The 25,314-nt window shown below is 40.2% G+C and overlaps 1 protein-coding gene across 3 annotated transcripts; it reads right to left on the minus strand.

The window, feature by feature from the left end:
• Positions 1-4,214: 4,214 nt before the first annotated feature.
• Positions 4,215-24,784, minus strand: CEP55 (centrosomal protein 55). 3 transcript variants are annotated; one of them, XM_044753990.2, is made up of 9 exons: positions 24,663-24,784; positions 21,857-22,051; positions 19,760-20,035; positions 17,368-17,436; positions 10,982-11,132; positions 9,012-9,325; positions 7,592-7,663; positions 6,739-6,864; positions 4,215-5,359 (listed from the first exon to the last, which is right to left on the minus strand). In XM_044753990.2, the coding sequence occupies exons 2-9, from the start codon at positions 22,037-22,039 to the stop codon at positions 5,159-5,161; spliced, it is 1,392 nt and encodes a 463-aa protein (XP_044609925.1). In that variant the 5' UTR covers positions 22,040-22,051; positions 24,663-24,784; the 3' UTR covers positions 4,215-5,158. The 3 variants fall into 3 exon arrangements, with proteins under 3 accessions (XP_044609925.1, XP_014718442.1, XP_014718443.1); XM_014862956.3 differs by having other exon boundaries at positions 24,419-24,691; XM_014862957.3 differs by having other exon boundaries at positions 5,315-5,451; positions 24,419-24,691.
• Positions 24,785-25,314: the final 530 nt, after the last annotated feature.

The raw sequence follows: 25,314 nt of genomic DNA on the forward strand, positions 1-25,314 counted from the left end.
TCCACACTATAATCATTGCTAAAAAATAAAAATAATCCTGGACGGTATTTCCTCATCTGCAATGTGCATTCACGTGCATTTTCTGGCTTTACGGTGAGAGGAGAATGGCCTCATAATGTAGGAGCTCACAGCTCAGTCTCTAGAGGCGGGCATACTTGGGATCAAATACTGGCTCTGCCACTTTCTTTGCTGTGTGACCTTGGACAAGTGACATGAGCTCTCTAAACCAAAGCTTTCTCATCTGTATAATGGAACAATTATAGAAAGTCCCATATAGTGTTCCTGTGAGGATAAAATGACATGACACAAATGAAGGTTTTAGCATATTGTGTGGGACACTAAAAACACTTATTGCACAGGATTCCCTCAAATAAATTAGATTTTGACTTTCTGGACATCCTAGGAAGATAGCTGGGGCAGGCGTTAACATCCTTATGGTATAGGAAATTGAGGCTCAGAAGGGTTGACTTGCTCCAAGTCAGAACCAGATTTTCATCTCAGGTCTGGTGGTTTCCATTTCAGGACTCTTTCCACAGTAACATGCTTGCCTGAAATTGCCAAAGAAGTAAAACAAAATAAAATTTAAATTTTGAGATGCTTCCTTTTTGATCTCCAATAAACAGAATCATTTTCACAAAGTTCACTCCTTTAGGAATTATTACTGTAGCATATGTGTGAATGTGAGAGATTGTTAAATTTATACTGAAAATAATATACTCTCAAAGTTTTTTCTTAATCTTCTAGTATCAGCTTTTCTCCTCCACCTACCTTCACCTCATAAAAATCAAGTGAAAATGCACACCTTCATAATCTATACAAGGGGCATAGGTGCCGTTCTGCATTATCTGTAAAAATAGCAAAGCTTTTTTCTGTTTTTTTCTTCTTCATCAAAACTTTTAGTTTATGCATTATCTCCTCTGATATTTTAGCATTCAAAAAAGTCTGCTTTCTGTTCCTTTGTGGTTACGTGACTTTCAGCATCAAGTCAACGGGATACGAAGGGATGCATTTCGCTGTCCCGGAAGCTGGATGCACGCTGCAGCTTTCCTCTACACCCTCACCCTCTGGCGTCAGAAAGTGAGCAATATACCACTGGCCCTGTTTTTCTTTAAGCTCTGCTTAATGATTCCTTCCAACATAAGTTCAGGAACAAACACTGTTAAAACTTGAATATTATTTGTTTCATTAAACCTCGTTCAGTCACTGCGTGCTTTGGAAAGCCTCTCCTCTCTCAGTGGTGGCGCGACTTCTAATGGGGTACTTACGTCACTGTGCTGTCATTGATCTGCGTTGATGTCCACCTTGCCTTGCCTCTGCTATTACTCTTCTCTCCAACTCTAGTGCCTTGCATGGCACCTTGCCTGGTGCAGATAGACTCAATGTTTGTCAGTCAAGTAATGAGATCAGTGCCTGGTACATCCCCTCAAATGGGCCAGATTTCTTCAGGAGACTTAAAACCTTGTAGTGGAAGATATGCTGGTCGTGGGGTTAAATCAATATAGGGAGTCTGGCAGGCAAGAAGGGAAGGTTATTATTAGACGCTAGCTTGTTCTCTCGGGTGCGTGCCATTCCTTCTTTCTTTGGTTGCTTGGTTTGGGAGACACACATTGATTTGATTCTGAGCTCTCCTATTGACTTCTGGGCCACAGGATACTCCCGTCTTCATTATCTCTCCAGATTCTATGCAAATCCCTAGCTGGGTCCCGACCTTTCACCCTTGTTTGAATGCCACCACTAGATTGGCCACTTGGATGTCTTGCTAGTATTTCCCACTCAACCATCCAAAGACAAAATATCTTTAGATTCAAAGCAGAGAGTACAGCACAGAGGATAAGGAAAAAAGAGAACCAAGCCAACATATCACTGGATTTGCTTTAGGAAGACAGAGCATTGGGGATCTCGGAAAGAGTAATTCTGCTGGAATCATGGCACACAAGCCAAAATGGTAGGGGTTCTTGCAACCACTGCCTTTGGGATCCTGGGCCTCCCTCACTCTCCTGCAAACCTGCTATGTGACCTTGGATAAGTCACTCCCCTCTCTGGGATTCTGTTTCATCAGGAAGTCAAGGTTGGACTAGATAAGCCATTCTCCATGTTCCGGAAAACACCAGAATGCCCTGGAAAGCTTGTTAATAATGCATATTCCATGCTCCCCGCACGCTGATTTAGGAGAGCTGGGGGAGGCCAAGGAATCAACATTTTCAACAGGCTCCAGGGTCGAAGTGATTTCCTGGACCCAAATCTCACAGCTCCCTCCAACCCTGGCATTCCCTCAGTTGTCCGGTTTGGGGAGCAGAGGGTAGCCAGGAAATGCTGGCAGCCAGCCAGTTCTGTTTAGGAAAGTGTAGCCACGAAAGCAAGCCAGATGGCAGGAGGAAGGGCCGCTCAGGGAGGGCTAGATTCAGTGTCCCTCAGACAGTGCCTGTTGGATTGAACTGGACTTGAGGAGACCTCAGTCCTAAGACAGTGGGCAGGACGGAGAGCCCGCCTCAGCTCAGCCCGTCTCCTGCCCCACTCAGATGCTCTAAACAAAGGTTACAAACTAGAATTGTGTTTGGCCCACACAGTGTTATTTTTTTTTTTTAATTTTCCAACACTTAAAAACTGGAAGACTTCATATGTGAAAATTCCGGATTTCTCTTGGAAAATCTGCAGGATGAGCCAGCCTGGACCCACATCCACGCAGGACGTGGGCTGGAGCTGAGCAGCTGCGCCCCCTTTGGGTGAAGGCAGCATTTCGTGGCCCGTACAATCCCGCCCGCCGGCTGCCTCAGTCACTCACCACCTGGCCCGTCAGAGGGGGCTTTTGAGTTGGCTCCGAGTCTAAAATTTGCTCTGGGATAAAGCCAGAGCCGCAGAGAGCTACGCACTGGGAGAGCATGGCACCGCCTGCCCCTGAGGATTATGGAATTGCCTCTGGACATGACGTTTTCACCCACCGTAAGAACATTGTTAAGAAATCAGCAGAATGGAACTCACTGCTGTGTTTATGGCAAGGTTGCTGTCGAGGCCATGTGCCTGTATGTCACATGGTTTCTTCTCAATGACAGCACACTGGAGAAATCTCCTTATAGTCTCCATACCCGGATTGCGATACTGGGGTTTCTCTTGAAGATCAGCTGTATTTGTAAATCATGTGAATGGTGCACAGGATTGTTCCTCTGTGCTCAGCACCAACCTCAGGGCTCACCTCTCAGAAGCACTCCATGGCCTGCCCTGGGGTCCACCCTTATGAGTGGCCCCATTTTACTTGTTTTACTACTGCTTTCTCCTACTTCTTTTTTATTTATTTTATCTTAGTATAAGATTTGTATCTTTGAAGAGTCAGACCTTCAATCTTTATTAGAATAAGGCAGCGTTGGGGGCTGGTCCCATGGTCGAGTGGTTAATTTCGAGTACTCCGCTTCGGTGGCCCAGGGTTTCGCCGGTTCGAATCCTGGGCGCAGACATAGCACTGTTCATCAAGCCATGCTGAGGCAGCGTCCCACATGCCCCAACTAGAAGGCCCCACAACTAAAAATACACATCTATGTACCAGGGGACTTTGGGAGAAAAAGGAAAAATAAAATCTTTAAAAAAAAAAGTGAGGGTTTAAATTCCTCTACCCTACATATACCTTGATTATAGCACTTCCTACAAGGTACTATACTTACCTGTTTAGATGTTGGTCTTCTACTAGATTGTGAAGATGGCGCAGCATTTTATTATCACTGTGTCACTGATGCCTAGCCCAGAGCCCTGCATATAGTTGGCATTTAGTAATGTTTATAGAATGAAATTAAAGATGTTGGAAAACTGGAAGAGGTTGGAAAGATGTGACAAGGCAGGACCTGTCAGACCAGAGGGATGGAAGAGACCAGCTGGTGTGTCCTGCCATTTTTCTCTCTAACTGAAGGAACATCCCATTACTCCAGTTATGTTATCGCTTAAGGATATCGAGTTTGGAGAATTCCTAAGGGTTTTCTTTTGGCATAGTGGAGAGAAGATGGACCTTAGAGTTGACTTGGAGTTTGAAACCCAAGAATGTCTGTCTTTTTTTTTTTAATGATTGTGAGGATTTTGCTTAACCCTTCTGAGTTTTGTGTAGTTTTCGGTTCTGAAGTATCCTTAACTCCCGTATCATTTGACACTGTATGTGAATCGTTAACTCTCTAGCACTCCTTTCAGGATAGAAATCTTAGAATACTTATCTATATACATATAGACTAGACATATGAAAACATTAAATAATTTTATTCTTTTTTCCTTTATATTACTAACAGTAGCCCAGTGTTAAGCATTTTAGAAAACCTGAAGAAATAAAAAAATTTGGGGTTTACACATGTATGTATAAAAATATATATTCAAATAAGCAAATATCTGCTCATTATGTTGCCCAGCTTTAAGAGTGCCAAAAATAAATAAATAAAATATCTGGAAACCAAACGAGAAGGCTAGATAGTTTTGTTAAAATTCATTTTAACAATTTTAGCCAACCAACATGTGCTAAGGAAATTCAAGTTAAAGTTACAGCCAGCTAATATGACAGAAAACATTGTGTGTGGCTACTTAGGAGTATTCCTTAAGTAGAATCTGCATTGTGCTTAGAACATAGCTAGGTTTACAGTTTCAACAGTAAGCAGCAAAAAAGATCAAGAAAATTCTCAACTTTTCTAATAACCACTCTATAATAGCAAGGAAAAAAATGGAAAAGGTACCACCATCTTTTAACAATGGACTCAACTGTAGGTATACTGTAGGTATACCAAACACTTGGAAAAAAAATGCTAATACGGTAAGATCCTTGGTTAATTGTCTTTGATTTTTAAAAAGCCACAAAACATAAAATACTTGCTTGCCAGTGTAACAGATTTAACCCATGAGCAATAACCCAAACCATCTTTTCTCCATCAAGTACTTTAATAGTGCAAAATGTTAGTCGTCTCAGGTCTCAGCAGTCGCTGCTCACCACATGCTGTCACTGAAGCCTGGAGGTATAGTTGCCAAGGAAAATGCAAAGTAGCCAAAAAAATACAATGATTCACTCCTATGCCAGAGTCTCAAAGTAGACAGGCAGTTTCTTATATAAGAGATGAAACAAGTAATTCAAAACGTCCATAAGCTCACATAAGATACAGTACTGAATCTTTTGACACAAAAACAAAGGATAATTACATTGCTACTTTGCACAGTATTCAACATGGACAAGCAGATCACGATGTTCGGTGGCGGGATACTGTATGTTGCACTTGGGACACTCCACCAGGCTTTCATTCAGTGCAGCAGAGGGACTTTTTGGCGAGGCAACTTTTCCTCTGTTTTCAGCCTCTCCTTGGAAAGTGAATAATGGCTCTGTGAAGGCAAGCTCACGAGGCTGCTTCTGAAAAATAAATGTCAGATGAACACCGTTTGTATATAAGGCTGACCGTTCAACAGTTGTAACTGCTTCCAGAGGCTCCAGCTGCTTCAGCCCTGCAGACAGAAATTTCTTTTGAATCTCTGTTCATCAGTATTATGGCGGTAACATACAAGGTGGCTATAAATTACCCAAATTACCCAGGAAGGGCTAAGCCTGGGTGTTTATATGGATAGGTTTTATTAAAATGCTTAGAGCCAAATGTTAAGGTAGGCCTGTGTGCAAGGCTGACAAAATTTGGTAGTTTTGTAAAAGAGGGTCAACTTCATCAATAAAGAACTATATAGAATTAATTAACTAAAGAATTTTAGCAGATCAAACAGGTTATACACAGAAACAACAAAGATATGGTATAATACCTTTGTGACTTTCCTTTTTGATGTTTTTTTTCTGAAGAACTGAGAATAGTCAGTAAAGCTTAAAAATGAGTATTTTACAGTATACTGTGAAGATGATAGACAATAAAAGCACAAAGAAAAGTACAGGAAAATTAGGGATTCTTTTGTATACCCTCTGGCTTTCAATACTTTGAAAAACAGTAATTAACAGAAATGAATTACAAATTTCAATTTCAAATATTATAAATGGTCAAAATCAATGACATACTAAAGAACAGAGCCAAAAATATATTTTCTGTCTTTTATTCATAAAGAAGTTACAAATGATTTTTTTTTAACAACTGCTTTTTTCTCTTCTGAAAACTGAAGAATTCTACCTGTAACGTTTCACCATCTGCAAACATTCTGCAAGACGATATGTCAAATATGTGCTAATGGGACATACACACACACAAACACAGAACCCAACAGGTTTGGTCCAAAAGCTTATTAGTAAGATGAAAATAGGTAAGTCAAAACCATTTCCTAATAGGAACAATGTTATTTAAAAGGTTTGTTTTAAAAGATTATGTGTTCAGTGTATCCCACAAAATGTGCTTTAATTCAATACACCTAAAACAGTGTATTAACAGTAATCGTCCATCATCCTTTCAAAAAGCATTTCTTTCTCTCTCTTTAAATAGAAAAACATAATTCCAGCTCAGGATCTATGATTCTCCTCCCTCACCCTCTCCCTCTGGGATCACAGCACCCAGGGGGTTGGAGGGGATGACCCCAGGCACGATGATGTAATCACCACCAAGAGATTCATAACGTCCCTCTTGCTGGTGCTCTGAATAGATGCTCAAAGGGCAATTGATTCAAATGAGGCAGAGGCTCTGCCTGTTGAGTTGAGAATCAACATTCTTTCAGCTGTATCCTCCTAGTTTGGTTTGATATATAAATGGAAAGATGGAAGAAAGAGAAAGAAGAAAATAAGTTTTAGTTTATCCATTCCAGACTCACCAAGAATTCCAACTGTGTTATTTGATTTCTTGCTTTTCGGAGCTCTTTAAGAATTACATGCAACTGATGCTGCATATTTTGACGGTCAAGTTTTTCATTTTCGAAGTCTAAGGTACATGCCTGCATCTGGAAAAAATGCCCAGGACAAGACAAGTACAGCTAGTATACACTGTCCAGTTCTCTTGACTGGATGCTTGCATTTTTTTCATTAGCACAAGAAGCAAACATCTGTTGTATCATCAGAGCAAGAATTCATTTGAGCACAGTGAGATGCTGATAAACAAAGAAGCTTATGGTTGAGGATTTGGTTTATCCAAGGGGCAAAGCCAATGCTTGAGGTACAGGTGAGTAAGGAGCAGCTTGAGAAATTACTGCTTAGAATTTGTCCTCTCCATCCTCCTTTTTGTGGGGAAGGGGGAGAAGGGAAAGAGATGGCTATTCCCTGGTTTGGAATATACTAAAAATCTCTGGTCTGTATTGTGAGAATGAATGGTGTCTCTCTGAGTTCTACTGGAGGTTATAAGATAGCACTATTATGGAGATCTTGTTAGAACTACTCTTGTAATTGGAGTAGGAACTACAGAAGCTGTTTGGGGAAGAATAAAATTTGCCAAGGCAAACATCTACCTGTCAAGAAAACTGCCATCTCATCTCAGAGAAACTGGTTTAGCCTAAAGACAGTAATAGGAATATATAGCTAGCATAGATAGTCACAGTAAGCATTTTAAAAAAAATTCTTTAACAACATTTTTCACAACTTTCAAATGGTCCACAGAATAGTGTGAACATGAGGGAAAAAAAATCCCATTTTCTAATGGGTAAAGTTGAATTTAGAAGCAATGTCAATGAGTACCTGTTGTTCCAACAGAGCTACCCTTGTTTGTTCTTCTTGCTGCTTTAACAGAGACGTGTAAAGAAACTGGACCTGAAGGATGTAAACAGAGCCAACAGCGTCATATCCGAGCTTTTATCGCTTGACCTGGGATGCACGAAAGGCTCACAAGACTCACATCCCTAACCGGGACAACACCTGCTAACCCGGACAACACCTGCAAGTCGGGGTGAGTCATTCCAGCTGGTGGTTTGATGGCTATCTGTGCACCTGAGCAGAACCACCCAGGTGGACAGTTCCCTGAGGCCCAGACTGAAAGCTGATGACCATCACTGAACTCTACATCGGACACACCCACTTTCCTGGAGGTTCTGACATCTATAATACTTCTCAGTGGGAGAAAAAAGCTAGCAGTGCCTTGCCTCCTTGGCCACAGAGTTGGAGAAAAATTCTCAATCATTTTTGCTTAATCTTTCATAAATATCACTGCTTGCACCTGTAGGGAGAAGTGCGGGTGGTAAAGACTAAGAAGGCAAATGTTACAGACTATTTTTTCCCCTCTCTCAACTTTTGGAGGAGTTAAAAAATTCCTACTCTACTAGTAGCAATAACTAACATTTACCTAGCCCTTTAGTTTACAAAGCACGTTTACACTCTCTCAGTTGACCTGCACAAAAGCCCTATACGGTAAGAAGAGGTAATTATTATTAATGGACACACGAATAATCTGCAAGCCAGAGAAGTTAGCTGATTTTCCTAAGGCCACACATCCTGACCTAGAGACCTTGTATGGACCCCAAATGATGTTTCTTCCATTATTCTATGCTGCCAAGCAAAATTTAAATTGAGGTTCTGTTGAAGTAGTATTCAATTCTAATAATCCTAACTTACTAACTCCAACATTACTGAGACAGACCTCCTGGCATAAAGCTGTGAATATGATGAGAACGTGGAAGGCGTCACATGAATTAACGTGAGCACAGCATCAGCAGCACCAGCCTAGGAATCAACCTTGAGTCCCTCTTCACTTCACCTCTTTTGAGTTCTCACACATATCTACCTCCTCCTCATTCAGAGACTTGTGTATGTGATTTCCTCTGCCAGGAGGAAATTCCCACAGTCACTCACTTCCCTGGTTCCTTCTTGTCACCAGCTCTTTGTCCAAATACCATCTCCTCAGTGAGGCCTCCACTGGCCCCCAACTTCTCCTTGTCAAATTACCCTGCTTTATTTGCTTTAGTTTACTTGTTTATTTAGGTACTTGTTTGTTTAGGTACTTGTTTATGGTCTGTTTCCGATCTAAACATGAACTCCCAGGAGGGGGCAGGAGCTTGGTTTGTTCCTTGCTCCTTCCTAGTGGTTAAAATAGCCTCTGACACACAGTAAGTACAATGAAAATTTTGAATTATGAATCATGGAAAACCTTACTGGTGAGGCCCACCTGAGATAAGAGCTCTTCAGATCTCTTCTTCTCTTCTTCAAGTTTTTCCCTAGCAATATCATTCTCTTCCTTGAGCCTCTGGATTTTCTCTGTTTTATGCCTATCATCTTCCAGATGTTGTACATCTGCCTTTCTTTGTGAGCATAACAGTTGATTTAAATCTTGAACTTCTTTTTGGGTTTCTTCATATTTTCTTCGAAATTCACTAAGCTCAAAACTCAACTGAGTTATGGTTTGTCGTTCAACCTCAAGATCTTTTTTTGCATTTGCCAAGAGCTGGTTGTAATATTTTTGCTTTTCTTCTTGAAGACAACCTATGACAAACACAACAGAGTACAACTCATTTTATAAAACAGATAATATTCCTGAAAAGATAAACATGAACAAGAACATGTTTCTATAAACAAGATCACCTTACAAAATGCAGAGTCAAGAGACAGGGTTGATACGTGACAGAACAAAAAACAGAAGTTCAGGTACATTATTTGAAGTTATAAAACTAATAACTGGAAGAACTAAAAATACTAACATAACTATTCTGTGGGGGAGGAAAAGTCACTAATATCTAAAGAAGATAAATCAACAAAAAGGGATATAAGCTCACTATTTATAGATAAGGTGACAATTACCAAAATTAAAAACAACAATGTTAACTGCAGCTGCCCTGATGGCAAGAGGAAATAGGGATTAGGATGCGATGGGAAAGGTGGGCCAGAGACCTTCTAGACTAGTATTAAATTATTTTAACAAGCACTCATATTACTTTGATAAAACACACACACACACACACACACAACTATATTACCAAGGAAAAAAATAAGACTTAGCCCATAACTAAAATCCTACTGTTTTCTTTTTAAAGATTGGCCCTGTGCTAACATCTTTTGCCAATCTTTTTTTTTTTTTCCTTTCTTCTCCCCAAAGCCCCCCAGTACACAGTTGTATATTCTAGTTGTAGGTCCTTCTAGTTCTGCTGTGTGGGACGCCGCCTCAGCATGGCTTGATGAGTGGTGCTAGGTCCGTGCCCAGGATCCAAACTGGCAAAACCCTGGGCCATGGAAGCAGAGTGCACGAACTTAACCACTCGGCCGTGGAGCCAGCCCCCTAAAATCCTACTTGTATATGTAGTAAACTTATAAAGGTATTATAGTAGTAACCTTGTCCCCTTAGGGATAAATAGCTTTGAATTATCTCTAGAGACATTCCTTTTACATTTTCTTTTTAGCATTAGCTTCATTTTAAATATTTACATGTGAAGCTCCAAGATTATGAGCCTTGCTCACCTTTCTTATCCTTCTCTTTATATAATTCCAGGTTTCAGTCCCATTAGGGCTGTCAGTCATTTAAATGAGTGTTTTGCATGGCGGTTTCTCTTTTCCTAGTTCATCATCTGGAACTGCTGATCCTATTTCCCAACTATAAAGGGAGAATAATGACCCTTCCTGCCCCATCTCTTAGCGTTCCTGTGAAACTCAACTGAGATCAATGTCAGGGAAGCTGCAAAGCACTTGACAAAAAGATAGCGTCATTCATGAGAAACTGTATCTCACTTCTACAGTGAGAGTCAGATGATTGAAGAATCATCTAGAAAATGTATTCTTTCTCCTGGGACCGATATGAATAAGTGCTGAAGGGAAGTAGAATAAAAAGATAATCGGTAACAAGGCCAGCTCTGCGGGAATAACGTTGGAGAAGGACTTTGAAGGAGGGAAGGACACGCACAGCGGGGAAAATTTAATGTGCCTTCAGAGCTGCCAGACATCCTTTCACCCCGTGCCTTATGCCCCCTTTTATCAGAAAACAATGGGAAATAAAACAGACTTGGTAAAATGGCATTTCTTGCTTCAGGGCTAGAAGACTTGCTTATTTTACTTCCTAACATATATCTATAAAAATCTAAATTTGATGAATCTCTTCTTTTGGAAAATGTCAGGCAGGCCTAGCCCAAAAGAACATTTTTATAGCTGTACCTTCTGATTCAGTCTTTTTTATCTGCTGTGGGAGTGAATGAGCAGCTGTTTCCGATTTCTGTTCCAACTCAAAGATCTTTGCTAAAAGTCCTTTTACATAGACCTCTCGCTGCTGATCATACACAAGCCACTGCTGATTTTTCTCCAGAGCCTTAAAATGAAAATGAAAGCAAATCAATAATAAAATTAGAAAACCAAAATCTTAAAATGGACAAGGGAGCCCAAGTGATGCAGTCTTTTCCAGCATGTAAAAACTGTTATGGCTCATATAATAGAATAATTCCAGGCAAGCACTGTATGGCTTACAACACAGAAATACATTCTAATGTCACACACCTTCAGAATACCTAATAAGATGGTGAAGTCACATTTATACAGGGTTAAGTTCATTTGTCTGCAATCTCCTATACACTACTTGCTTTGTATCTGTGTCGATGTCGTTCTCTGTAAACTAGAATGCCTTCATGTCAGAGATGGAGATGCATGCACTGTTGAGATACCGTTTAAGAACGAGCTATTTGAACCCAACATGAGACTGCTCGGGAGCTCCCCCTGGACGGACAGAGACTCTGCAGGGTTTGCATCCTGGTCTGACGGTGCCCCTGTCCCATCCTGCTACCTTCCTTTTCCTTTCACAGATGTTGCTCCCCAGGAAACTGCTGGCACTCCTAACTCCATCTCAGTGTCTGCCTTCTGGAAAATCAAAAAGCCACTCCTTCTCTTTATCATCAATTTTCATCCTTTACATCTTTTAGAACTCAATTAAAAATTCCAAACTGGGATCACTCAACTGGTTTGCATAGGGGCTTAAGAACTCAGTAGTTATATATCTCTCTCTAAATATTTTTAAAAATTATTTTAGCGATCATCTTCAGCTTTTTATCTGTTTGCTGTGTCTCTCAAATAAACAGTAAATTCTTTCAAGTGGCAGACCATGCTTTTATGAGCGGATTCCTAGCTTTTGCATATAATATATACTCAGGAAATTATTTGGATGATGGGATAATATTAATAAAATAGGCAGTGTCTGCTTAACTTAGCTGGCTACATGGAAGGTGACTCACCTTCCTGTCCCTGCTAATATTAATTTTCCATTTCAGTTACATCTTTCCCTCAAGAAAGTAGATATGTTCTTGTATTGGATATCTATCTTACGAGGCCACCTAGCATAAGTTTGAAAATCTTATCACATCTACATTCTCTGTGGGTCACACCACCTGATCTGTGGCAAGATATTAGCAAATATTCACATAAGAAACCACTTTAACCTTAGTGGATAAAACAACGTGGAATATATGGACAAAGCTGTATAGATTTATGAAGTGTCTTTTTTTTTTAATGAAAAATCCTATCGCTATTATTGTTAACTAGGACAAATTCATATATCCTCTAACTATCACTGTTCCTCACCATCCAACCCTTGGAAATTCAGCCAAAGGCAAAGCCAAGGAATCGGCCCGGGCAGCCCAGCATCCCCAGCAATCGCACGCTACCTCCTAACCTCCTAGGCCCAGTTTTGCTGGGGGAGTTGACTGTTTTGTTACTGAAAGCAGGGCACAGATTCAGGTTGAAAGCTAGCAAAGAAGACGATTCATCTGCTGGTGCTAGTGAAAAAAAGCCCAGAAATTCTTATGCAGCACCAACAATGAGATTATAACTGCTCTCTCCTTTCCAATCTAGCTGTTCAGTCCAAGAGGATGGGATTGGCCCCCTTTCGTTCTAAGTTCCCAAGAGGCTGGGAAATAAGTCTCAGTGACTATTTGTGTATAGAGGGCATGTATATCTAAACCTGATGTCACACGCATAAAATGTTATGGACGAAGGGTCCCGGAAGGAGGCACACATAGTGATGTTAACACCCCTTCACGATGGCCAAACTCTTTTGCACCGAGCCCTCTGCCCCTGCCACCCATGCTATGACCTGTCTGCCCCCAAAGGAATGCCTGCTTGAGCAATGATTCCCAGTTGGATCCCAGAAAACTCTGATTAGTTTTGGATTAAGAGAAAATAGGAAAAATGTGTCCATTTGTTTTTTTCTCAACAATAGAAATCCTCAGCTGGAGGGTGATTTCCCCATTGGGAAAGTGAGAGGAGCTGGAGGCCATCACCAAAAGCTTTAGGTTAATTAACACAATGATCACTCTATATTAGGGGCAAAATAGCTACCCCAAATAAGTTCAATTCAGCCTCTTCTTTGGTCCCCAAAGTGATAAGTCATTTAAATTATAACAATAACTGAGAATTTTTGAAAGCTTCATGACACCACTTGCTACAACTGAAGCTATCTTCCCCTAGGCTGACAGTAAAATTGTCCATATCTGCCTCTTTCCATCTGTTCAGGGTATAACCTGGCCTTTTCTCTCTTCCACTGCTGCACTGTTGTCTACACAACTACACACGCCCTCTGAGCCTTACTTAAACTCTTCCCTCTGCCCAGAGTGCCCTAGAACCCCTTCCTATGTCACCTGCCCAGATAAATCCCATCTTTTCAGCATGTTCCAGTGAGTCCAGGCTTGTCTTTCAAGTCTCCTCACCACAACTGCCCTCACCAAGCTCCCTCTCCTTTGTAAGCCAAGAGTACATGTTTTTTAAAGATTTTATTTTTCCTTCTTTTCCCCAAAGCCCCCCAGTACATAGTTGTATATATTTTTTGGTTGTGGGTCCTTTTAGTTGTGGCATGTGGGATGCCGCCTCAGTGTGGCTTGATGAGCAGTGCAGTGTCTGTGCCCAGGATCCGAACCTGGGAAACCCTGGGCCGCCGAAGAAGAGTATGTGAACTTAACCACTCAGCCATGGGGCAGGCCCCAAGCCAAGAGAACTTTTAATGTCCATCCAATCTATTTGGCACCTTATACTCATGCTCTTGATTGCCTCCTGATTATTCTTCTTAACTAGATCATGAGGTCCCAGGACAGCTGGGGCCAGGCTTGTTGAGATTTTTTTTTTTAAACTTCAGTGCATGTGTTTACTGTTTCCATAGCAAGTGGCTGCCTAATGAATATTTGTGAATGACAATGACATCAGGAGTGGGGAAAGTGACTGCAAGAATCAGCAAGCACCCAAGCAAGTCTTTTAGCCCCAAACTGCAATTTGAGAGTATTCAGGGAAGCAAGGAGAGGATATGAAAGAATCCAGCAGTTCTTCACACACAGCAGAATATATTTAGAATGATTCCAAAAAATCAAACACTTTCAAAAATCTATTAATCATTAACTAATATCTGAAAACTGGTATCTCACTCTAGAGGGGTGAGATGGGATAAGTGGTATGGAATATATTGGAAGTTTTGGGTTGTATATCAGGGTATCCTCTTTCAGGCAAAAATTCCATCTTTCAGAGATATAGACAGTTGAGCTCCGTGTCCAAAAAGATCTAAATACATGGAAACTCTAACTCTAGGGAGTTCTTCAAATCTTTGCTGGGCTGCTTCCATGAGCATCCTGCAAACTAATGAGCAAAGCTTCTGGGTATGTGGCTTAAAGGATTTTCAATGCCTGTTTTCTAAAGAATTAGGAAATGGATTAGAAAGACAGAGGTAGCCTCTGGAATCAAAGACTTAGTTCAGGGTCCTCCCTCCAGCCACTTGACCAGACACTTTTCTCTCTGCACTTGTCAGGCAGTTATAACATTAGTTCTCCTAATATAGCTCAAGAGTTCATTTATCAAGTGGAGGTACTATATAGGCACTCTGTATTATATATTCGAATTTAGTTGATAAGAAAGGTAGCATTGTATGACTCAAAAAGTATGCATATATCCAAATACTTATAAATCATGTGTGAGATGCTAAAGATATCTAATTTTATACTGCATTTTAAATTTGTCCAAAGTTAAGAAATATTTTAACATAAATAATTTAAGTCAATGTTGGATGGTCATGAAAATTTTCTTCTTTTAAATAAATTTGTCCATACATTACTTAAGTATGAGGAACAAGACTGTATTAAGATTTGAGACAATATTCCAAAGGGCCACATGATGGCGATGTTACTCAATAAAGTAGTAACATTTCTTCACTCCTGACCTTTCCACTGCCTCTTATGCATCTGCTCTCTTCTCTTAATAGTGTCAATAATAAATGGATTTGATAGCTATCAATAAATGTTGATATTATTAGCTGTGCATCTTTAGAGTCCTCATTGCGTTAGTTATCTCTTCCAGCTTTGTGTCATCTACGAATTTGTTAGACATGCATTTAACATTTCCATCCAAGTTATCAATAAAAATACAGAACAGCAGTGGGCAAAAGTGAAGCCCCGTGGAATGCTACTCAAGCTCTTCCTCATAGTTTGACAGGGATCCATTAAATATTCCTTGGGCAAAAATTCTAATGTAGATCAAAATGTTAGCTTATACTGGAGGAATAAAAAATGTGGGTCAATTGATAAAAGTGGAATATGGATGGTAGATTATTTAAAGTATTGTGTCCATGTTACATTTATTAAAGCTGCTATCTGTACTAAAGTCATGTAAGAGAATATTCTCATTCTTAGGAATATACATTGAAGTATATAGGCTTAAAGGGCTGTGGATATATGCAACTCACTCTCAAATGGTTCAGAAAAAAATATTTGTGTGTATGTGTGTGGATGGGGGTGGGGAATGAAAGAGAGCGTGTAAAATGGCACAAAATGTTAACAATGGCTGAATTTTGGTAAAGGGTACATGGGCTTCTCTGTACCTTTTTCATTCTTGTAACTTTTCTGTAAATTTGAAATTTTTTCCAAAAAAATTTAAAAACTAATTATTAATCTTCTCTAAATTCTGTGTTTAAAAGTCAGATTTTTTAAATTAAGAGCAAGAGATACCTTTGAAAACTGCCTTTTAGCTATTTGGTTTCAAAGTTTCTGACACTGGACAATGTTTATAGCATTAACTCCATGTAATTATTTCAAAATATTGGCCAGACCTAAATGGTAGCTGAGGAATGATACAGCTAGGCCTTAAGAAAGGTAAACATAGGTTTTTAGAGCTTTTTTTAGCATAACAAATACTGATTCTTAAAATAGGTGGGCAAACTTCTACAGGAAGTTTTGTGGTAGGTTGGAGGAGGGGTATGGGACCAGAATTGCTGAGCCCTCAAAAGTCAAAGAATGTGACAGTGTGAAGACTAGGAGAAGCGAGAGGCACTGCTCAGTCTAGACCACCATTTGAAGGTGAGCTGGGTTAATTTTCACTCCATTTGTCTAAAAGCCTTTCTAAGGTAAACAGAGCAGACAAGTACAATGTGATCCTCAAATAAGCTGGGAAGATAAAACAGAACAAAAAGATTGAGCATAAACGTATACATTTCAAAGTTAATTTCATAAAAAGAATCATCATTATCTAAAAAATAATTTGTTATTTGAAGGAGTTAGTGCTGAGAAGCCTAAAAATTACATATGAGTTTAAGAAAATAGCATATATTCTCAGGTACTCTGCTAAAAGAGACACTAGTAAAATTCAAGGAACTTTGCAAGAGTCTAAGATTCAGACATCCTCTGAAATGTTCTAGATGTTGAGGATAATACATGACATAAAAAATTTGATAGTTCTTTAAAAATTATGTTTCTTCTTTATTTTGTTACCTCTAGGTAAATTATTGTGATAAGGGTACTGTAATACCCCACTATACAGACACTCAACAGATTTAAATTCTTCTTTTGAAGATCAAATAGACCTCAAGGTACACTTGCTAGATAAAATAAACCAGAAATCTTAAGAGCATACTTAGATCAGTGTAGACAGGCCAGTAATATGTCTAGAATCAAAATACCTACCTAGTGGCTTAATAATTAAATGAAGAATTCTACACTTTGTATATCTAATCTTAATACTTGAAAAAATACACTGTGAAAAGCAGTCCTGTGTCCTCAATTTATTTAATTCCCAATGAAACTCACCAATCCATTTAAGACATGTTTGAAATAATACAGCTTCCTCATATATCTGAAATAACTTCATGTCAAACTCTAGAGAAACAAGTATTGAGTTTATAAAAATGTGTTTCCTTTTCAAACTATGAAAGCAAATCCTGGTTCCAAGGGAAGAATTTCAAACTACAGAGTACATCTTGCACAGATCAACTAAAAGAGAAGAAACTACACACTAAAGTCTATTATAATAATAAAATAGGCAAATTAGAGTTCGATGGAGAGGGGACGTTGTTGAAGTACTGGGGAGCGATGGGTGATTTTGAGGGCTTCCTTGCCTAATGAGACCGCGCTCAGAGGAGCCAGCCTTCTTAAAGGCCTGGAAAGAGATGGAAAGCTAGTAACATAGAGAAATGATCTCAAATCACTCAGTTCTCCATCTCCTCAACAGATTTTTCCAAGTCACAGCATCAATGTTTTTAATTTTCATTAGTCTTAGTTAGCCATAACTTAACAAAAGAAAAATGAACTTACATCTTTCAGCTGTATTTCCATTTCATGAATATTATTCATTGATGAGTTGAAACAGCTTGTAGCCACAGTCTATAAATAAACCAATATTAGTTAACATGATAAATTTAACGATAGAAGTTTCTTAATTATATTTAGTTCCATAATAATACAGTATACTTCACAGGGGCATCCCCGAATCCAGATGTAGTACATGCTGGTGAACCATGATGCCAGATGATGGGTACCAGGAGAATTAGGATCTCCTGGAAGATTCCTAAGCAGATTAGAAACCCTGAGAGTTCAGATCTAGCTTGACTTCTAAAGTCCTCTGGACCCCAGGATCACCAGAAAAGCCCTCAGTGCATATGAATAGCTCAGTGGTTTTCACCAAAAGAGACAAAACAAAACAACTGGGCTATTTAAATGAAATCTGGAAAATATTAAATTGTCAAAAGATTAAAGTTGTTTTCCAGAATTATATTTGTACTAGTAATAGTATTAATTAGTATTAGTTCACATAGATTATATGGAACTCAAAATATAGTTTCTTTACTTTTTTCCCCTTCATTTTCTCATAGAGAAAAAAAAGAGAAGTAGATGGTTAGGTAGCCAGGCTAGCCAATAAAACTCATAAAAAGCTGTATTTCAGTCTCTTAACAGCTGTAAGGCAAGAGACTTGTATGAACCCTGCGAGGAAGCTCCAAATATATTCTTTTTCTCTAAATGTGCACTAGACCCTCACCCTAGCATGTAGCCCTTTCACCCTCTCAATTTAGTCCTCTAGGTGGAAACTATGACAGAGATAGTTCACCAAACCCCTTTCCGTTTTGCCCTGGGCACATTATACACTGTTTTCCAGCCTTTCCTGTGGTTAATGAGGCCATGAGACTGATTTCTGTCCAAAGGAATGTGGGCAGAAGTGAAATATGCCAATACCAGGCCTGGCCCCCACATCTTCCCCCAATTCCCTACATGCTTTCTGTAGCTCACAGCTGTATATAGAGGCTCTGATGGTGGACTCCACCCTAGTTGATGCTGGAGCTACTAAAAGGAACCTGGATCTCTGAATGACTCTGGGAGCAAAGCCACCTCCACCCCAACCTGCACTAGGCAGTGACATGAGGGAAAAATAAACATTTGTTGCATAAGACTCTGAGATTTGGAGAGTGTTTGTTACAGCAATTAGACATGCTGATTAATACAGAAATCAACAGTGGACAGCCCATAAAATTATTATAAGAATACGTTTTAAAAAATTATTTCTACCAAGATTTGCATTTCCATCTTCAAAAGTGGAGAGACCAATTCTTGAGCTTTAAAGATTTTATTTTTTTCCCTTTTCTCCCCAAACCCCCCGGTATATAGTTGTGTATTTTTAGTTGTGGGTCCTTCTAGTTGTGGCTAATTCTTGAGCTTTAAGGAAAGGTTTTAGTCAACTATTGTGGGTCTGACTGTAATGTTTCATGAGTTTCAGCTCTATGGAAATTCTCTGGAAAAACTTAACCTCATTGAACTTATCTGTAGAAACACTCACTTGTCCTTCTATGAAAGTACATATAAATGTATAGATCTGATCACTGTGGCTAAAGGGGAGATAAAGTACAAAGACAGACCCTTAACGGTATTGAGATATTATATCTGAAAACTACAGATTTTCTTCTATAGGTGGTATTAATAGTTGTAATATTAGTGTTATTCAAATGTCCAAATTTCCAAAAGAATCAAAGGTCTGATCAATAAGAAACCATTTTTTGAGCACTTACTATATGCCAGGCACTATACTAGGCAATTTACACATATTATCACATTTAATCCCCAGTGTTCTTATCCTGATTTTACCGATGTGGAAATTGAGGTTTAGGAGAGAGGTCTGGTGAATTCTAGCACTGTCTCTAAGGCTGGAGAGGTTAAGGGATTTGTTCAGTGTCCACAGCTAGCAAGTGGCAGAACCAAGATCTGAACTCGGATCTGCCTACCTATAAATCCTTGGTCTTTTGGCTACACTAGTGACTCTGAAACAAAAGTGGGGGAGAAAACGCACATGTAGTTAGGAAAAGCATACTTAATATTATAATTGTGTATCTCAGATATAAAAAATTAAAAAATGAAGACCATTGTTTCCATGATACGAACTACAGAAAAAGAGCTCAATAAAATCCTCTTGGCTACTGTAGATATACAGTGGATTTTGTATTCTGAATCTTCCCTTCGGCAAAACAGTGGTGTGGGGAGCAGAGCAAGCTATATTAACCATTTTTGCTTATGGAGAGGGTACTAGGCTGTAAAAAAAATTAACCTGTTAGTATACTATACTGTTTCATCATTTGATAAGCATGTTTGAATAAACTCATTCTTCATAAGAACTACAAACTGTATCAGGAAGAAAAAAAATCTGGGTTTAAATGATGAGTACCTGTGACAACCGCAGTGTGCTGGCTTTGCCCTCAAGTTCGGCAAGTCTTGTAGTTGCAGCAGACAGCTGTTTTTTCAATACATCTGTCTCTTCTGACAAGGACTTCAACAGCTGTTCCCGCCTTTCACTTTCCTTTGTTTTCTCTTCCAGCTGTTCAAGCAAGGCAGTAGCGTTGTACTTGGCCTTCAGCTGCTCTCTGAGTCGCTGTATTTCTTTGTCCTTCTCCGTGAGTTGATGAGCATTCTTCTCTCTCTCAGCTTCAAGGACTCGAATTTTCTAGATATAAACTAAGAAGAATCTTAGAACAAAGCCAGGTCAAACATGAAAGTAAACAATATACTACAACAAGCATTTATGAAGAGTTTATTACCTACCATGTCAGCATTATACTAGATATCAGGGCCAAAAGAAGATGAAGCTAAGGTCTTATGCTCAGAGAGCTCACAGAGAGGTAAACCAATAGATTAATGCAATGTGGTAAGAGCTATAGTTAAGATATATATAAAATGAATGGGACACAGACACAGAAAGGAGAAACCAACCCTGTTGAGAGTAGTGAGAAAAAGCTAAAGAAAAGCTGGCTCTCACATAAGTATCTGACAATCATTCCTCCATCATACCAGTTCTAATAACCTTAAAGGCTAAAAGTGAGGCACACCAGAGATACATGCTCACTGGTGAACTCCAGCAACAGAACTTAAAAATTACAGCTGGACAAAAATGCTTTCATTAACTTGCTTTTTGTTAATAAATTATTTGGTATCAAATCTAGACAGTGATCTTCAAAGGAGTGGTCAACATTTTCAAGGATTTAAAAGATAAAGAAGCCATGATTGTTAAACTGCTGCTGGCATAGAGAGATGACAGAAAAAATTAACAGAATGACTTACAGACTAACAAGGTAAAAATAACCTAAAACTAAAAACTTGCATTTAGGGGTAAAATAAGCAGTTGTTCTAATATAAAATGGGGAGATTGAGTTGGATGGTTGTGTGAGAATGATGAGGAGATTTTAGTCGGCTACAAGCTTAAAATAAGGCAGTAGTACGATACAGTTAGGGAAAAAGCCAATAGAATTTTAGGCTTTCATAGAGTATAGCATCCAGATTAGTGGAAATAATAGTATCATTTCAACCTGTGTTTGCCACTGTGTACCATACTGGGTGCATAATTTAGGAGGGAGACAGGTGCACCACAAAGTGTTCAGGAAAGTGACCAGGGACAAGAAGCCAGAAAAGCTGAAGAATATGGGGTTGATTTACAGAAAAGTAAGAGGAAGGAAGATTTCCTCAAATCTGAAAAGTTGTCAATTGGATAAAAAATAGACCTGTTCTATGAAGCTTTAATAGGCACAATGAGAACAGGTAGAAGTTACAGGAAGTTTAATTTCAACTGATTATAAAGGAACAGAGTTGTGACAATCACTGTTCATCAAAAGTGGAATGAACTGGAAAGAGGTCTCTCAGAGAAGCTATTTGATTCCTTCAGAGACTGCAAAATAATCTTTATGTCTAAGAATTGGTGAAGGATCATTTCTCAGTGCTTGACTAAGTATTAACCTCAATTTGTGTTGTTAAAAAAATAATAAATCATTCCGTTTTATGATGTGCCTATAAAATAGAATTTAAAGGACCCAAATAATACTATTTAATACAGGCCATTTATTTTCTAAACATGAACAATAAAAATACTTTGCAAATAAATTAAAATCAGATTACTGATTAAATTTTTAAGTCCTTCCAATTCTAATAAATTCCTAAGTGCTTTACTGACTATGTCATAACAAACTATAAATTAGGGAATCTGAAATACAGTTTAACAGAACACAAGATGTCAGTATACGTAATGATTTTACCTCAAAAAAACCCTGAAAACAAAGATTAGTTGCAAAGCATCCAATATACATGATAAAATGGGTTTGTAAACACTTACATTAAAATCTGAACTCCATTTAACACTACAAAATGATTAGATTTCATTTTTTTTTACATTTAGTGAACTAACAGAACAACTAGATTATCATCATTGTTGGGAAAATAATTCCTCATTTCCTACAGTAAAGCTACTGTAATTTAAAGGATTTATAAGGCCATTTACCTCCAAAAGTCTGTGTCTGTCTTTATCGGTCAGTTTTCCTTTTCCACTTGTGATTTCATCCACTGATGTTTTTAAAGCTGCAATTTCTCCCCTAAATTTCTCTAATGCAGTTTCTGATTTGGAGTTACCAGCCTTTGATCCCCATTTACTTTTAATTAAATCTTTGGGATTTCTGGAAGACATCTCTGAAACTGTCTGTAAAAATAAAAACACAATGATAATTTATAAGTTTGAGTTTTAAAAAATCAAATCTCAGGTCTGAAAAGGTCTAATAACCTGTCTGCTAAATAGAAGAACCTTTCTATCTAAAAGTGATATAGCCAAACCAGTGGGGTACAGGACAGGGACTGGGGGAGGCTTCTGGCCTGCTAGTAATAATACATATTTTTAAATCTGGGTGTGGATACCTGGGGGGTATTCACCTTTTAAAAATAGGTCAACTTGTACACTTAAGATTTGTGCAGGATTCGAAATGTGTGTCATATTTCAATAAAAAAGTTTTGTTTTAAAAACTGGAGGGGTAATCAATAATTAAACCATTGAATGAAGGCTGAAAGAAGTAGATCACAATCAAAGACATATTTTACCCAGGAATAAAAACCTAGCAGGAAATAATATAATTCTGAGTACATAGGCATTGAAATATCATTACCTGATATAATGGCATGGCTTCTGTTTTAGAAGATAGGCCTAGTTCAAATATATCTTTTCTTTTTATTTATTTATTTTTTTGCTGAGGATGACTCACCCTGAGCTAACATCTGTTGCCAATCTTCCCCTTTCTTGTACATGGGTCACCGCCACAGCATGGCCACCGACCAGTGGTGTGGGTCCACGCCCAGGAACTGAATCCCGGCTGCCCAAGCAGAGCACAATGAACTTAACCACTAGGCCACGGGACCAGCCCCTAGATCTATCTTAATAGTCAGTTGAGAGAGCACAGTAGGCAGAAGTCAGGAGACTCCAAGTGGAGACATTTATAGGGGGAAAAAAAAAGGCACAATATTCAAGGAATTCAGGAATGACAGGAATGATGAATAACAAGCCAAATAAAGTAAGAAGCTGAGTATCTGCTAATGGTATTAGATGACAGTTTAGAAGCAAGTGCAGAATATAAACTCTAGGAGGAAAATATATTGTGTAACAGACAGTACATACAATCAAAGTAGCTTTAATTAGGGAAGATAAAAAGCATATTTCCACCTTATGGATCCTGAGTAAAATAATGGTGGTGTGACTAGGGAATCTAGAACATGAGATCATCTATCCATTCAAAAAATATTGGCCAGCCTACTATTCACTAGGCAGCATGACAGGTGCTAGGCATAAACTGGTAAAAGAAAAAAGAGAGAGAGAGAGAGACCCACTCCCTTTCATAACCGAACTTTCAATCTAGTAAAGGAGCAGGCAATAACAAGGAAACAAATACAGACTCTCAAGTTGCAAAATAAATGCTATGCAGTGATAAAGAACAGTGATAAAGGACAGCAGTAAAAACAGGAGACCTACTTAGACAAGGTGGTGGGGGTAGGCCTCTCTGTGGAAGTGAGTCATCCTGTATGAAATCAGAGAGCCTGAAAATACTAGAACTGTGCAGACTGAGTTGAACAGACCATCGATCAAAGGTTAGTCCTGGATTTTTGCCCATTCCAAGGTGAAAGACTAAGGTAACTAGGGAACCAGCTGATGCTATTGCAAGGTTGCTGTTTCTCAAGAACCTGCTGCCACAGAAGTTCTTTCCCACATGCTTCTGTTCAAATCACGCTGTTGATTTGATCTAAAGGGTTGATAGGACAGAAAACGACTTTTCAGCCAAGTCCCTGAAACACAGAATGGTGGAACTCTATAGATCATAGAACTGGAAGGAAGCTCTGGACGTCTGCTTCCTGACCTTTAGACAGAACTCCTGCAGGGAACGACTATTCTTTCTAGCTTCTGGCCTGGTCTCTGCTAGGATCTCCCAGCTCCCCACCGTTGAGTCCTACCCAGCTCCTTTTCCTGTATTTTCTACTGGTCAGGCCAGTATTCTTAGGGTTCACTGTTCAGACATCACCCAGCCCAGCTGCCCCTTCTTCCGGAGGCCTTCCCTCTGCGAGCTCTAATGAGCCACATGGTCCACAGCGCACAATCTGGTACTCGGCTGTTACCCCCGTGCTTTTTTCATTTGTTCAACAACTGTTTCAGGGGCTGAACCTTGAATTATCTTTGTCACCCACAGAGCCTAAGAGCAGGTGCTCAAAAGATACTGATCGATTGGTGAAGTGATCTAAGACAGGCTGGACAAGAGGTGACTAAAGAAACATTTCACTCCGGCAAACTGCACAAGGCCACGTCGTCCTCGAGCGGAGGCACATCTTACAGAAACGCTCACACAAGATCTCCCACGGGGAGACGGACGGGCAGAGAAAACTGCGCAAAGCCACTTTTTTCTTGCCTATAAAATGAAGATGTTTTTAGAACAGACATGAAAGTGCTTAATCGGCAATTGCTGTACTAACAAAAAATCTTGGCCAAGTCACTCGGTCTCTCTGCGCCTGTCCGAAAGAGGATGATAATACCCACCAAGAAGTCGAAGGGAGGGATGGAAACCACGACGGCCGTGCGGCGCCCAGCCCGATGCCGGGTTCGAGGTGAGCGCCAGGGGAGGGGACTTCGATCAGGGCGCGCAGAGATTTTGAGTCCCAGCGGACGCGATCTGTCCACCGACACCGCCTCCCTCGCGGTCCGGCCCGCCCGGCCCCGGGGCGCAGGGCTCTGGCCGCCCCTCACCGCCCTCCGCGGTCGCCTCCCCGCAGCCAGCCAGCACCTGAGGCGATGCGCGGCGCTCGTGTCAGCCCAGTCACACCCTCAAGCGCGGAGGCCGCTTCCGGGAGTTTGAATCCCGCGGCTGCGGGGCGGGGCACGTCACTGCCGGCGGGGGCACGCCCGGCAGGAAGGAGGGGCGGCACGCGCAGCGGCATCGCGGCTTTCTGATTGGCTGCGGGCTCCGAGGGGCGGGGCCTGGGACCTAAGCGCCAACGGAGGATGGGACAGAGGTGGGCGGGGCCGCGGGCGGGAACGCCTCCTCCCGGGTCTGCCACCCTGTTCTCCGGCTCTCTGCGTTTTTCTGAGGGCTCAGGTCGCAAGGTCGGTGTTTCTTTGTGAGGAGGTTTGTGGTTATCCGCTCTGGGGGTGAAGCAATTAGTATGCTCAGTGATAAACCCAGTGGCTGTGAACTGGGACTAACTCGTTCTGTGTCCTTGAGCATCGCTCTCCCTTCCGAGTACCAGTTTGGCTCAATGTAACATGGGAGAACTGGATTCCACAAGGGAGCACAGCCTCCTGTCTTCCCCTTGGGCTGAGCCTTAATCCTGCCAAAAGTCAGGGGTGAGAAATGGGAGTGTAGCAGGTGGGAGAACTGATAGGCACACCCAGGTTGAGCGCGGAGATTATGAGCCCTAGAGGAAGTGGGTTTAGGA

Source organism: Equus asinus, chromosome 2 (genome assembly GCF_041296235.1).
Source record: "Equus asinus isolate D_3611 breed Donkey chromosome 2, EquAss-T2T_v2, whole genome shotgun sequence".
Lineage (NCBI taxonomy): Eukaryota > Metazoa > Chordata > Mammalia > Perissodactyla > Equidae > Equus > Equus asinus.